At 39.6% G+C, this 12,929-nt stretch overlaps 1 protein-coding gene across 1 annotated transcript in view; it reads left to right on the forward strand.

Moving 5' to 3' along the window:
* The first annotated feature begins 1,039 nt into the window (after positions 1-1,039).
* Positions 1,040-12,929, forward strand: part of RANBP3L (RAN binding protein 3 like) — a 28,046-nt gene continuing 16,156 nt past the window's right edge. Inside the window, 6 exon segments of the mRNA XM_054003990.1 lie at positions 1,040-1,167; positions 1,294-1,532; positions 10,665-10,723; positions 10,993-11,029; positions 11,613-11,690; positions 12,724-12,798. Coding sequence (XP_053859965.1) covers positions 1,040-1,167; positions 1,294-1,532; positions 10,665-10,723; positions 10,993-11,029; positions 11,613-11,690; positions 12,724-12,798 — 616 coding nt within the window.

A 12,929-nucleotide genomic window follows, 5' to 3' on the forward strand; every position in this document is an offset into this window, starting at 1 on the left:
CCCAAGTGCTATGTTCAGTTTTGGGACTCTCACTACAGGACAGTGAGGTGCTGGAGCATGTCCAGAGAAAGAGATTGTAGCCAGGTGGAGCTCAGCCTTTTCTTCCAGACAACAGGCAATGGGACAAGAGGAAATGGCCTCAAGTTGCTCCAGGAGAGATTTAGATCATGTATTAGGAAAATTTCCTTCACCAAAAGGGTTGTCAGGTACTGGAACAGGCTGCAAAAGGAAGTGGTAGAGTCATCATCCCTGAAGGTATTAAAAAAATGTGTAGATGTGGTACTTGGGGACATGGTTTAATGAGGTACTTGGCAATGCTGGGTTAAGGCTGGACTTTTATCTTAGAGATTTTTTCCAGTCTAAAAGTTTCTCTGATTCTACCGCAGAAGGGTTAAATGGCACACTTTAGAAGTTATGCCAACACACACTGCGTCTCTAATGAGGGAAAATCACAGAGCATCTTGGACTTGCTCTTGAATTTGCATCTTTTTTTTTCTGTAGAACATCTGTTATTGGCTGTGCAAAGACACTAGATTAGACTAGACATGATTCTGATGAACTTGCACTGAATTCCTGCCTTTTTGTCTTGAACTGTTATGATTACAGGCAGTTTGACACCAGGCCTGCAAGACATAATGGCCTGAAATCGCTCCCACTTGAAGAATTTGGGGCTGTTGCTATTTAAGAGAGCAGCAGGACGCACGGGCGAGGCTTCAGAACTTGCAGCACAGCGCGTCTGGACGGAGGGACCGCAGCACCTATTTGTGCTGACGCTGCACTTGGTTCACGTCAGCCTGGGAACAATCGCGGTGTCCGGCTACCTTGCTTGCTATTTCATCTTCTTCTTGAAAAAAAAAAAAAAAAAAAAAAAAAAAAAAAAAAAAAAAAAGCCCCACAGCAGGCACAGTACTCGCGGGAGCTCACCCGTGACCGAGCCCCCGCACCCGCCGCAGCTCCCGGGAAGCGCCACTCGCGCAGCTCCCCAGCCCGCCCTCTCTCCCTCCGACGTTCCCGTGCCCGGCTTTCCGAGTCCCCTCCCATGGCCCGCCCCGCAGGCGAGGAGCTGGCTCCGGGCCCCGTCCCCGAGCTGTCCCCGCCGGCCGCCGGCGCCGCTTCATCCTTGCCTCGCTCCGGGAAGCGCCACCCCCCCCGACCGCGAGTCCCGAGGCCCCGCTGACCGGCTCGAAGGGTGGCAGGTTTCCAGAGCCAGCTCCGGCGTATATAACACATACGATTACGTATGTATAGAGAGAGATGTATATAAAAGGGTACTTATGCTGACCTCATAACGAGAAACGAGCCAATTCCTGCTTGCAAAGGGAATGCTTTATGTGCAGGCACACGATGCTCCTGTGCTGGCTGTGACAGACCCCGGCAGAGTGCGAAGGCGCCCGACCTCCCCAAAAGAAGAGGCTGGCCCGGTGGTCCCTGGGCTCTGCACCAAGCCACTCACCTGCAAGAACAGACCATGCCCAGGCCCTGCCAAGGTTCCCGCGGCAGCACGTTAGATCCCAAGGAGGAATGCTTTACAGGTGGGTTTTGTTAGCAATTGTCTTTGGCATGTCTCTTGTGTTCTCCCGGGTTTTTTGTGGGAAAGGGATAAACACAAAGGATGTACCTGGTTGGTAACAGTGCTATGTGTAATGCAGAATAAGAGCTTGGCTGGCTGTGCTTTTTTATTACATTGTTTTTACTGGTAATCTGTCAGAAATCTCCAATTCGTATTTTACTTGAGGAAAGGACACTACCAGATGAGTGTATGTGGCCTCTCTATGTTTCTTACAGTGTTAACTCCCCTGCCATTTGAGCTTTCTGCAGCTTTCCTAAATGCTGGGCCTGAGGATGGGTGGGAATAGCACTTGCATTCCTGGCCCTACCTGGAAGCAACAGTCGTTTTCCTGGATATCCATGCCCTGATGTGCCCTGCACCTTGAGAGCAAAACTGTCCTGCTCTAGCTTCTCAGACTGATGCATGACTATAGAGGTGGAGAGTAAAATTCCTTATTTAGGTAGTGAGGAGAGCCATGAATTGTGAGTGATTTATCAATATCATTAAAAACTGATGAGGATGCATAACGAAAACAAGGGCTAATATTAAGGACTTTTTGCAGATGATGCCACCAAACCATTTTTTACTACAGGGGTTGATGAATGAACCTAAATTACCAAGAGGATTTTCAAGGGCTAAGCCTGATGTTATGACTGATACATTTTAGAGAGGTTGGGCTAATTTATCAGTTGACCAGCCTTTCAATTTGTGCTTAATATTGAGCACACAGTCCAGTCTACTCACTGAAATTTAAGGATGTGTGAGTGTTGTTGGATCATGACCTTATTACCTGTACTGAATTGTACAGTTCAATTTTTTTGCACAAACTCCCTGAGGGTTACTTCTGTGTTATCTCATAGGGATTTATGAAATTTAAATTTAGTACAATGCCCTGAAGAGGGTAACACTTGATTACCCTTGCACTGGGTATTTCATTGGCTTTTACAATAGATTAAGAATTCTGAGCAGTGGGATGTTTCAGTGTTTCTAAAATAATTCTTGGTTACGCCTTTTGGTACAGTCCTGCTGGTCTACTGACACAGTTACTTCTAGTCTAGAAGCACTGCTAAAATTACACTCCAGTGAGGAGACTCTCAAAAATACTTTCTTCACTCTCACTTTTGAAATAAAGCCAACTGGGTTATATTTCTCTCAGAAATTATGTTACAGTGTTGCTGAGATAGAGTAATTTTTACTGCTATTTTAATGCCTGTTTATGTTATACCCATATAAAGATGAGAAATGTGCTCTACCGAGGTGAGTGGGTGTAACATATGCTGTATCTTTAAACACTTCCACTGGCTGTCACCTGAGTTTCCATGGATGAAGAGAAGTATTTTAAATTTTAAATCTCATCTCTCACATGGCATGCAATAAACCACAGTGGGAGCTAGGAGTATTAGATGGAATTTTTTTGATAGAAGAACCCTTTCCACCTTAATCCCTATCTGTGCTTAGAATCTGTAGCATTGAGAAGAGCGACTTAGGAGAGGATGAACATGTCTTAAAATATTAAGAGTCTGATTATGCAGGACTGTGCCGTCATGAAGAATCCTTGCTCTCATAACTGGTGCCACTGATGACAGGGAAATTATTTATGTGGGTTATGAACATATTTGCATAACAAAGAGTGTGCAATATTGGAGTCCCAAAAATGTAGTAAAGCTGTCCTAGGAAAAATTCCTTCAGAAGTTTTATTTCGCAAATTGTCAATTAGATAAACTTTATTCTTTCTGAGCGCAATGAAACAGAAACTCTCTTCTTTGATGATGCGGTCTCTGCTAATCCAAATAGGGAGGTGTGAAGTTATTTATTGGTTCCCCAAACTGTACTTACAGGATGCTGTGAACCCAAGATAAGCAATGTACACTTCACATTTAGTACAGGGTGTTTGAACAGAGCACAGTGCTGTGTCCAGCAGTCTCTTCATGGGCCACTGAAGTACAGTTGCTCCTGCAGCAAGTGCAGCCAGTGGCCAAATATCAGTGATATATATTTAAGTTCTCTAGAAATAAAATTCACAACAATGGGTGGTTCCTTTTTTTTTCAAAAAAATAAAAAACTTTGTCAAGGATTTCATGTCAGTAGTTTTGAAGTATTTTATTTTAACAATACTCAAAATATTTTTTCACTATTTAGAATGATTTCTATTGAACATATCTGGAAAATCAGGATTCATGACGAATTGTTGCAAATTTATTGATTCACTGACATTCACAAGAGTATTATAAAATAAAAAATTCCAATAGCATACAGGTCTAGACCTATGACTAAGATACTGAAGCTGCTACTATACAGCAACATGGATTGCTGATACCTTTGTGTATGGGAAACTCTTCTGATTAGAATTTCATATGATTTATGATCTTCTTTTATTTTCTCATTTTGTTTGGAGTGTTTATGGATTAAATAAAACCCATTATCTACATATAATAGATATAGATGCAAATTGAAGTAATCAATCTTGTATTAAAATGTCTCTAGCAATAAAAAAATATGTAAGTTTGCTTGGAAAATCCCCAGTCACGGTATTAAAACTGATCTTATTTTTTTAAGACAGTTGTCTTAGAAAGTATTAAATATGCTTCATAAGCAGAATCAAAAGTATGAAGATGAATAGATGAGAATCTGAAAGTAGGTTTCCAGATCCACATTTAGAGCTTTACTCAGTGACCTGTTTTTTCAAGGGTGCTAAGCAGGTATGTGTGTGAATTCCATCAGAATGCTCACCTGCCCAGCGCTTCTGGGAACATACCTGTTACTCAGGGCCAGCAATGGGAAATTTCATAAGCCCTTTCCCATACTTCTTTTAAGTTGATCTGTTTTATTAAGTTGGTTGCATGAAGTACAGTTCTAGGACACCCCCATTTTGCCTCATGTCATCTGTCTTAAATTCTGGCAGAGGAAAGCCTGGCTTACGTAGGGAGGCCACGGAGGGACTCAAGATGTTGGCTGGCAACATTGTGGCGCTTTCTCTTGGCTGTGAACTGGCTCTGTTTAATGTTGTGAACTTCCATGAGTATTTTTAAACCAGAAACCATGGTTCTGTTGCAGGTTTGGCAAATCCTGTTCTAGATTTCTCCTTGACAGAAGCCAAAAGGGTTTTTGTTAACTTCCACCTAATTTTAGATGAAAATGGTCCATCACTGGAAATACTGACAGATGTCTTTTGTATCAAAAGCCAGAAACAATATTTAGGCATGAGCCCAAGGTTAGAGAGCAAAATATTTTGTTATTTTATCTTGTTTCTTGTTTTCACAGTATTTTTCTTCTGCCTGTTGCAGTTTTGCTGTCTAAAGTATTAATAGTTTTCTATGTTTTTGCAGTATATTGAATAAAAATTGGTCATATTATTATATAGGTTAACTCTGATGCTCCTTGAAGTCACTAATGTACAGACCATCAGCTAGCATAATGAAAATAATTTCTTTTATTAATTTCTTTTATTAATTTTATCAATGCAAATTTCTCAATCCATATCTCCCACTTAAATGCTAGCCCATTGTTGCTTTCTTTTCCTTCATGTATATTGCCACAAAATTTTGTCTTAGTGTTTTCTCAAGTAATAGCTGTACATAGCACATATTCATTAGTGACAGAGTCAAAGTTTTTCAGTGTGGGTTTTTTTTCTTACTATTTTAGTGATATAAAACTACTTCTGGGGATGTAGCAACTGAAATGACATTAAATCTACTTTTCTTCTCAACATCTTCCCAATTTATATGTTTTCATTGAGCTAGTTTAGATGTGACACAATCAAAATGGCAGTCTTATGTGCAAGAATTTGTTATTATTGATTAACTTTGTTTGGTTAGAGTTCTGTAGGAACCAGCAATCTAAGCTGTAACATCAAAACAGTGTCTCTGCTTCTGCTTTTGTGAATTATAGCAATAACATGCAAAGCTTCCAAAATATGCTATAGCATATCAGAGCACATAAACTTGATAATTCAATGTCATAGCCTTATCATTTGATAGGATAAAATTATAAGCTGATTATAAATTTTCATGTAGCCTTTGTGTATTGTGCAGTGCTTACTAGGATGTGGTAAAGTTGGATGCAGTTAAAGGTTTTGTAAGTCAGTGACATTATCTGGCCATTATACAATTTTCAAATATCATATTCTATTTGAGATTTTTTTTTTTTTCTGATTAAGAAGGCAGTTTCTATTTGGTTTTGGTTTGTGCCACTTTTTTCCTTTTTGTTTGTTTTATTTATTTAATGTTGTGGTATATTGACCCTGGCTGGATGCTAGGTGTCTACCAAAACCACTCTTTCACTTCCCTCCTCAGCTGTGGAGGGAAAATTATGGAAGGCTCATGGGTTGAGATAGGGACAGGGAATGAACACTCAGCAATTATTATCACAGGAAAAAGAGGGGAAATCAGTTAGTTTAATACCAGTCAAATTAGAATTAGAATACGGTAGTGAGCACTAAACCCAATTCTTAAAAAATGAGTCTTCCCACCCTTCACAGCCTTAACTTCACTCCGTCCTTTCTCTACCTCCTCTCACAGGGCAGGTGCATGGGGAATGGGGGCTATTGTCAGCTCCATCACATGTTGCCTCTGCCACTTCTTACTCCTCACGGGAAGGACTCCTCACTCTCTTCCCCTGCTCCAGCACAGGGTCATTCCCACAGGAGACAGTCCATGAACTTCTGTGACTTGAGTTCCTTCCACAGGCTGTTGTTCTCCATGAATTCATCCAATGTGGGTCCCCCAGAGGGTCACAGGTCCTGCCAAGGAACACTGCTCCAGTGTGGGCAGCTCTCTCCATAGGCCACAAGTCCTGCCAGGAGCCTGCTCTAGCACAAGCTTCCCATGGGGTCACAGCCTCCTTCAGGCACATCCACCTGCTCTGGTGTGGGCTCCTCCAGGGGCTGCAGGTGGATCTCTGCTCGCCCCTGCACCTCCCTATGCTGCAGGAGCACAGCTGCCTCACCATTCATGTTCTCTCTCTCCTCCTTCACTGACCTTGGCGTCTGCAGAGCTGTTCCTCTCTCACATTCTCTCTCCTCTCACAGCTGTAATTGTCCTTGTGCTATACTTTTTTGCCCTTCTTAAATTCATTATCCCAGAGGTGCTGTCACTGCTGGGCTCAGCCAAATTGCCAAGCAACTGGTCCATCTTTACTTTAAAAATGGTTTTTGCTATGGATATGAATTAAAGCATTTTCAGTCTTCTGGCCAGTTTGTTAATGATGAAGATGCAACAGATTTAATTTTTTATATTTGAAAATGTAAAAATTAACTGACTGTTTCAACATCAGAAATAAAAAACTTCTATTGAGATCACAAGTCCTATCTTACTTCTGAAAGATTTGAGGGTGTTTTTTTGCATCTCTTTGAGAGGAATAGAGAAACAGTACTGTCACCACTTTTGGCATTATTTCAGGCATAGGACTGCCTGAAAATTAGATATGTGCTGATATTCTCTCCACTGTGTCCTTAGCCCTCAAAGGCTAAGGATCATTAATCTGTGTTTAGGGTAGGATGGAACAATAGTAATAAAAACTCTAAAATTTTCAAAATCATCAGGGTCCCACTTGTTTTTTAATGTATGTATTTTGTGAAGTCTCAATAGCTTTAGAAAAGGTAATAGCAGTGGAAGTGAAGAGTGGAATGTCACAGCAAAGACAGAGGGACTCTTATATCTCATGGACAATGCTGGCTTTTAGGATACAAGCAAATCTAGTAGAAGCAATTTTACATTATTTCTTGTATGTTATTCTGGCTAGTGCTCCTAAGGCATCAGACAGCATTTACTTTTGCCCAAAATGCTCTTTCAAATGGAATGCAGTCTCTATCCTGTAACCTGGGTGCTTTCCATGTCAGGTAGCTCAGGTGTGAGCATATTTGATAGTGCTTCTGTGCAGGACAGGAGGCTGGAGCCAGGACAACATCCAGGTGAGATCTCAGACAAAGAAATGTTTCTAATGCATCTTCCAGGCAAGGGCCTGTTTTGGTCTTTGAATACAGCAAACATTAAATTTCTGTTTCAACAGCTTCAGGGGAACTGTAGCAAGGAAAAGAGAGCCCAATCTGTGGTGATTATTCATGCACAGACAGACAGGTTCTGTGTCTGGACTCTTGGCTGAGGTTGGTGGATTATTCCAGTCCTTGCAGCCAGAGGCAGCTCATTTAGCATTATTTTCTGGTAACTTTTCCAACAGCCTCTTTTATCCACAAGTGCCAAGCTGCCGAGGACTGGAGTGGCCCGGTCTGAACCAGGCAGTAGCCAGCCCATGTCTGTCTGTGTCCTGGTGGTGATGATCAGGGAGAATGGCTCCAGCCCAGCTGTTCCTGCTCCTCTGCATTTGCCTGTGCCTGGCTTTGGCGGCTACTGCTGCCTATTCCTGGGACAGAGTCTGGCACTGTGTGGCTGGATGCACTTCTCTTTCAGTACAGCCACCCTGCCAGAGGCAGACTTAGTGCAGGGAATGAAGGGGAGAAATGCAGAGGTACTGATCAGTGTTAAAATTATCACATCAACATGACTGTGGTAACTCAATGGCCATGTGCTACATCCACAAGAAGTTCTGTGTGTCTTTTTCTGTGGAGATCAGCTGCAGATATGTTGTGCCTGAATATCTGAGAAGTTGAAAATGTAAATGGAAATTAATGCTTAGGATACATATATAGTTAACACAAATATATTTTTAAAACCCTGTTATGAACAGCTGATTGAAGAGTGAAGATCTTACTGATGAGCTTTGTGGAGTATGCTTCAGGAATTACAAAAAGGTTTTCTCAATTGGAGTAGAAGCATTATAGAACTGTAAAAACTATGAATAAGTGTGGCAGCCTCAGCAACCTCTGACTTAATCTACAGGCAGCTCTTTGGCTCAAGAGCAGTATATTTGCAGTATATTTACTGCAATATTAAAATATGGATATTTATCTTTGAAGGGTACCATTATGCTGTAGCTTCACAAGTTTATGTTGGTAATTAAGCAGTTACTTTTTTTTTTTTTTTCTTCAGGAACTTCTGGGTTTTAAAATATTATTGGAATCTTCTTGTTGTTTCAAATGTAGTGGGCTTTCTTAATTCCTTCAAATGCTCTACAGCCTTGCAGATTCAGGAAAAGTTTCTCTCTGTGAGAGAAAGTCAATTCCTTCTTCACAGCAGTTCACTCTTTGCTAATTACATTCTTTGGAATAGAAAATGTACCTTTTAAAATAGTGCAAGCTTCTGAGCTTGAGGATTACTGAGAAGAATATGAAGATTTCTACAGTTACTCTTTACTTTTTGTATTTTTCCTTCATTCAATAAGAATGCCAGTTTTGCTTGTTTGTTTTTAAGGTGACAGCAAAAAAGCCTGTTCTCTTCAAAAAATCATATTTAAGTGAAATACTATTGTTCATGTGTGCCACTCCCCTCTAGTGAATAGAAGTGGAATTGCTTCATGTCATGCCATGCCATTGACTCCCTAGCTGCAACTAGATTATGGAATTTTTCTTCAACTTTCAATAATGGAGAGTTATCTTTCTCTCAGTGGAACAATGTGAATTTTTTTCTGCTTTTACTATTAAGGAAGAAATAGGCTTTCATTGCAAAGCATGCTAAATTTGTTAAATCCTGTCCTTTGCACACATACAATGCCCAAGTAAATATAAAATTAACTTTAACAACAGCAAACCTGTGCTAGTTATTACTCCTCTCTCTGTATATCACTGGGTTTGAGTAAAGTTTCATGCTCCTTGCCCCTGTTGACATACATTAAGCATTTATTTTAACAATGTTTACTTTTTCCTTGATAGTTGAATACATTTTTGATGCAGTAATCTTAACTCCTCCATGATAGGTTGATGTTTGCTTTATTAAACCTTTGAGTAATTGATACCAGAGCTCGAGTTGTTTGGTCACAGATAGGTGTGCAGTTCTAGATAAAAAATCTATCCACATATTTTCACTTGGATGTTTTTGTTGAAGAGGTAACAGAGTAAAAGAGAGTTACAAAAATGGTGTGTATGTGATAAATATTCTGTCAAATGTCAGTTAACAAGGCACCAAGTGTGAGATTTCTCTGGCCAGAGACCAGTCAAATAGCTCAGCAGTCACCCTAGTCTGAACTCTGCACTTATCAGCCATGGAGAGAAATACATGCATTTAGCTTTCCATTTGTCATCTAAAGTACACAGCTAAAATATGCTCATAGTCAGAAGCTGATTGTTTCTATTTACTGCACAGGACAGATGTGTAAAGCTAGAATGAGATGAATCCTGTATGTGGTGGTCTTTAAAAAAAGATCAGTTTGTGTCTTCTTTTTTGCCCATTAATTGTGCCCTTAATTCATATAATAAATGTGTCATTAATCAGTAGTGCTGGTGAAAACAGCTTTTTCTTTTACACTGACAACCAAATTTAGTCCATTAGAATTGCACCACCTGTGAAGGTCACAAGCCTAACAAAGTAAACAGCCTGAAGAAGTTGTATGAGATGTAGAAGTAGTGAACCCTAAATCAACATAAAATCTGATGTGAGGCAAATGTATGCAGAAAAATATTTCATAGAAAAAAAAGATCGTAGATCCAAGATACTTCTAGTTATGCTTAAGAGATGCAGAGGTATGCTGAGACTAGAATTTGCTCCATAGAGCTCCATATTTACCATACACACATATTAAAACTGACCCTAGACATCCACCTACCTGAAGATTAAAAAGCAGAATGTATGAATGTAGCTGAAAGGCCAAGTGTAACACATTCTCTTGTTTTCCTTCCATTAGGGATATTTTACATTTCATATCCTTGCTCTTTTCTGCTACACAAAGATGCAGTTCACCCTTGTTCTTAAAGGATGGCAGATGTTTCTTGTAAAGGTTAAAGCACTTCTTTTTTTTTTTTTTTTTTTTTTTTTTTTTTTTTTTTAAAGAGAAATATTAAAAACATGAGGCCAAATCCCATGGCATCTAGTTAGGCAAAACTCACACTCAGATTTGGGGATTATAGATTTTTTTTCCTAATGTACTGTACTGTATATCACTACATCTCTTTAGTTTCTTACTTTGTAACAAAAGGATAAACTCCTGTTTGTTATTGCACAGCATTTTCAAAGCTCTGATTTATAAATACTATTATAAAATTGTTATTAAAAATGATCTTTTTTTTCAGAGAAATCAGTGCTTACCCAGCCAACATTTGTTTTTGAAAAGAAGGACCATTCTTTGAAGGTAAAAAGCGTTTTTTTCCCCCATGTTCATTATTGATAAAAACTGTTGAGAAATAGAGATTCTATAGACAATTATCCTAGCAGTAGTATAAAATTTTAGCCCTGGTTAGCACTTGTAATAAATGGTCTGAAAATAGAACAAGGAAGCATAGGAACAAGGAAGACTTAATGCATATATGCTGGACTGTTATACTTTGCGTCTCTGTCTAGAAAATTATTGGTCTATTTCCTTGACCTTTCCATGCTTTTTTTTTTTTTTTTTTTCCCCAGCGGCCTGCAGAAGACCCAGTTTGCAAAGCTGAAAATGGTAATGACCACCTCACTGAAACAGTATAATATAACTGGGTTATTCATAGGTCTGCCTGTTTCCTGTGAAAACAGTGTTTGCACTTTTTCTATGAGCAGGGGTAAATCCCAGTTACCAGACTGAGATTTTGTGGGCTGTAGAGCCACCTACTCTGTCCTAATATATATGTCCCTGTCTTCCCTCAAGAGTTATTCCATCTTATTCTCATATTTACCAGAAAGACAAGCTCCAGAAGCCCTGAAAATTGACCAAATGTATTCATCAGCTGTATGAACTAACTGCCTTCTGCTATTTGCTTGGGTGATGTTATAATGTAGTTTCTCATTCCTAATGTTTTCTGAGCCCACGGGCTATGAAATGATTCTAAATACTTGCTTTAGGTTCCCTGAACTTAGTAGAAAAAGACTCCCCAGGGCTTTGTTACAGATGTTGACTTAGATTCCAAAGCCCTCTTGCTCTTAGATACTGCCTTAAAGCTGTTCTGTAAGTCCCTCCTGGAATTTATTTTGTTCAGGTTTTAATTCAGTATCATAACATGGTGATGATGTCTCCTGCTAATTACATTGTATTTTCTTGTCTCTAGATTTCATTAGCTGTTCCAGAAAACGTGCAAGATCATCATCATTGACTTTCCAGAAGTCTGACTCTCAGTCTAACACTGGTATGACATTTTACTTCCAGTCATGTTTTGATAGGAGTTCTGTATTCTTATCTTGCAAAGAAAAGAATGAATTCCCCCATCTAAGAAATGTTTCTACAGTGTAGGCATGCTGCAAGTCATGAAAACTTAAACATTGATACTTGCTAGTAGTTTCCAATAAACCTGTTTTTAATTAAAAATATATTATTTTTTCAACACTTACATAATACTAAATAAAGTAATGAAAAATCTATAAATTTCATATAATTTTCCTGAATTGCTCACACAGTCAAGGGATGATGAAGTCAGGAAAGGAATTATATCCCTGGCTTCTGGAATAGATCAGTGTTCCCTGGGCAATCCTTTAAAATGTAAAGCAGTTCCCAGAAGGGCCCCTCCTGCCGTCCTGCCATGAGCTGACTGGGAAGCCTCATTAAGGACTGTGTATTGTTTCCATGGAAATGAACACGAATCACTGAGGCTCCTGTGCAGAAGGACTGATCTGTTTTTTAAAATCTTCATTTAACATATGGATGGTACCAGAAAGGTACTTGTGAATTCAGGCATTAATACATGTATGGTGTATTATTTTTTTTTTATCACATCTGAATGTACCTAAGAGGACTTCAGCTAAGTTTGGTTTACTCTGAAAGTTAAGCTGGGATAGATATATGAGAAATTTTAGGGTATGCCTATACCAAAAAATAAAGCAGAGTGCAGAAGGAAGCTGGAGTGTTTTCCCTCTTGATTGCCCACACTGTTTAAGTGATAGGTCACTGTCTGGCTGTATTTTGAACCTTTCTACCTGGCAGTCTCCAGGACAGAGCTGATACAGAGAGGGTTAGCTATGCCTGAGCCAAGCTGTGCTGCCTGGCATCAGAGACATCCTGGGGTCAGCAGCACAGACATAACCTAACAGTCTGCTTCAGAAAGATGGTGGGTAGCAGATAATAATTTATTCAGTCAGTGAAAGTATGACATCAGCCTGGCTAACCCTAAAACTGGTCTTTTTTATTCTCCAAACAAGTAATAATTTAATCTCTTATTCTTTTAGATACAGCTCTCACACAGCAAAGAGGGAGATCATCTTCATTTAACATCCTTCCTACTTTCCCTCCCTCCCAGACAGGTAAATGAAAATGAATATTTATGCAGAAAAGCAAGTATTAGCTAAAATAAAGATGTGTGCAGAAATTCTTTTCCTGCAAGACAAAGCTGAAGTGTGTTGGACTAGTCTGGTATTTAGATGGGAGAAAGGAT

This window comes from Vidua macroura, chromosome Z (assembly GCF_024509145.1).
Source record: "Vidua macroura isolate BioBank_ID:100142 chromosome Z, ASM2450914v1, whole genome shotgun sequence".
Lineage (NCBI taxonomy): Eukaryota > Metazoa > Chordata > Aves > Passeriformes > Viduidae > Vidua > Vidua macroura.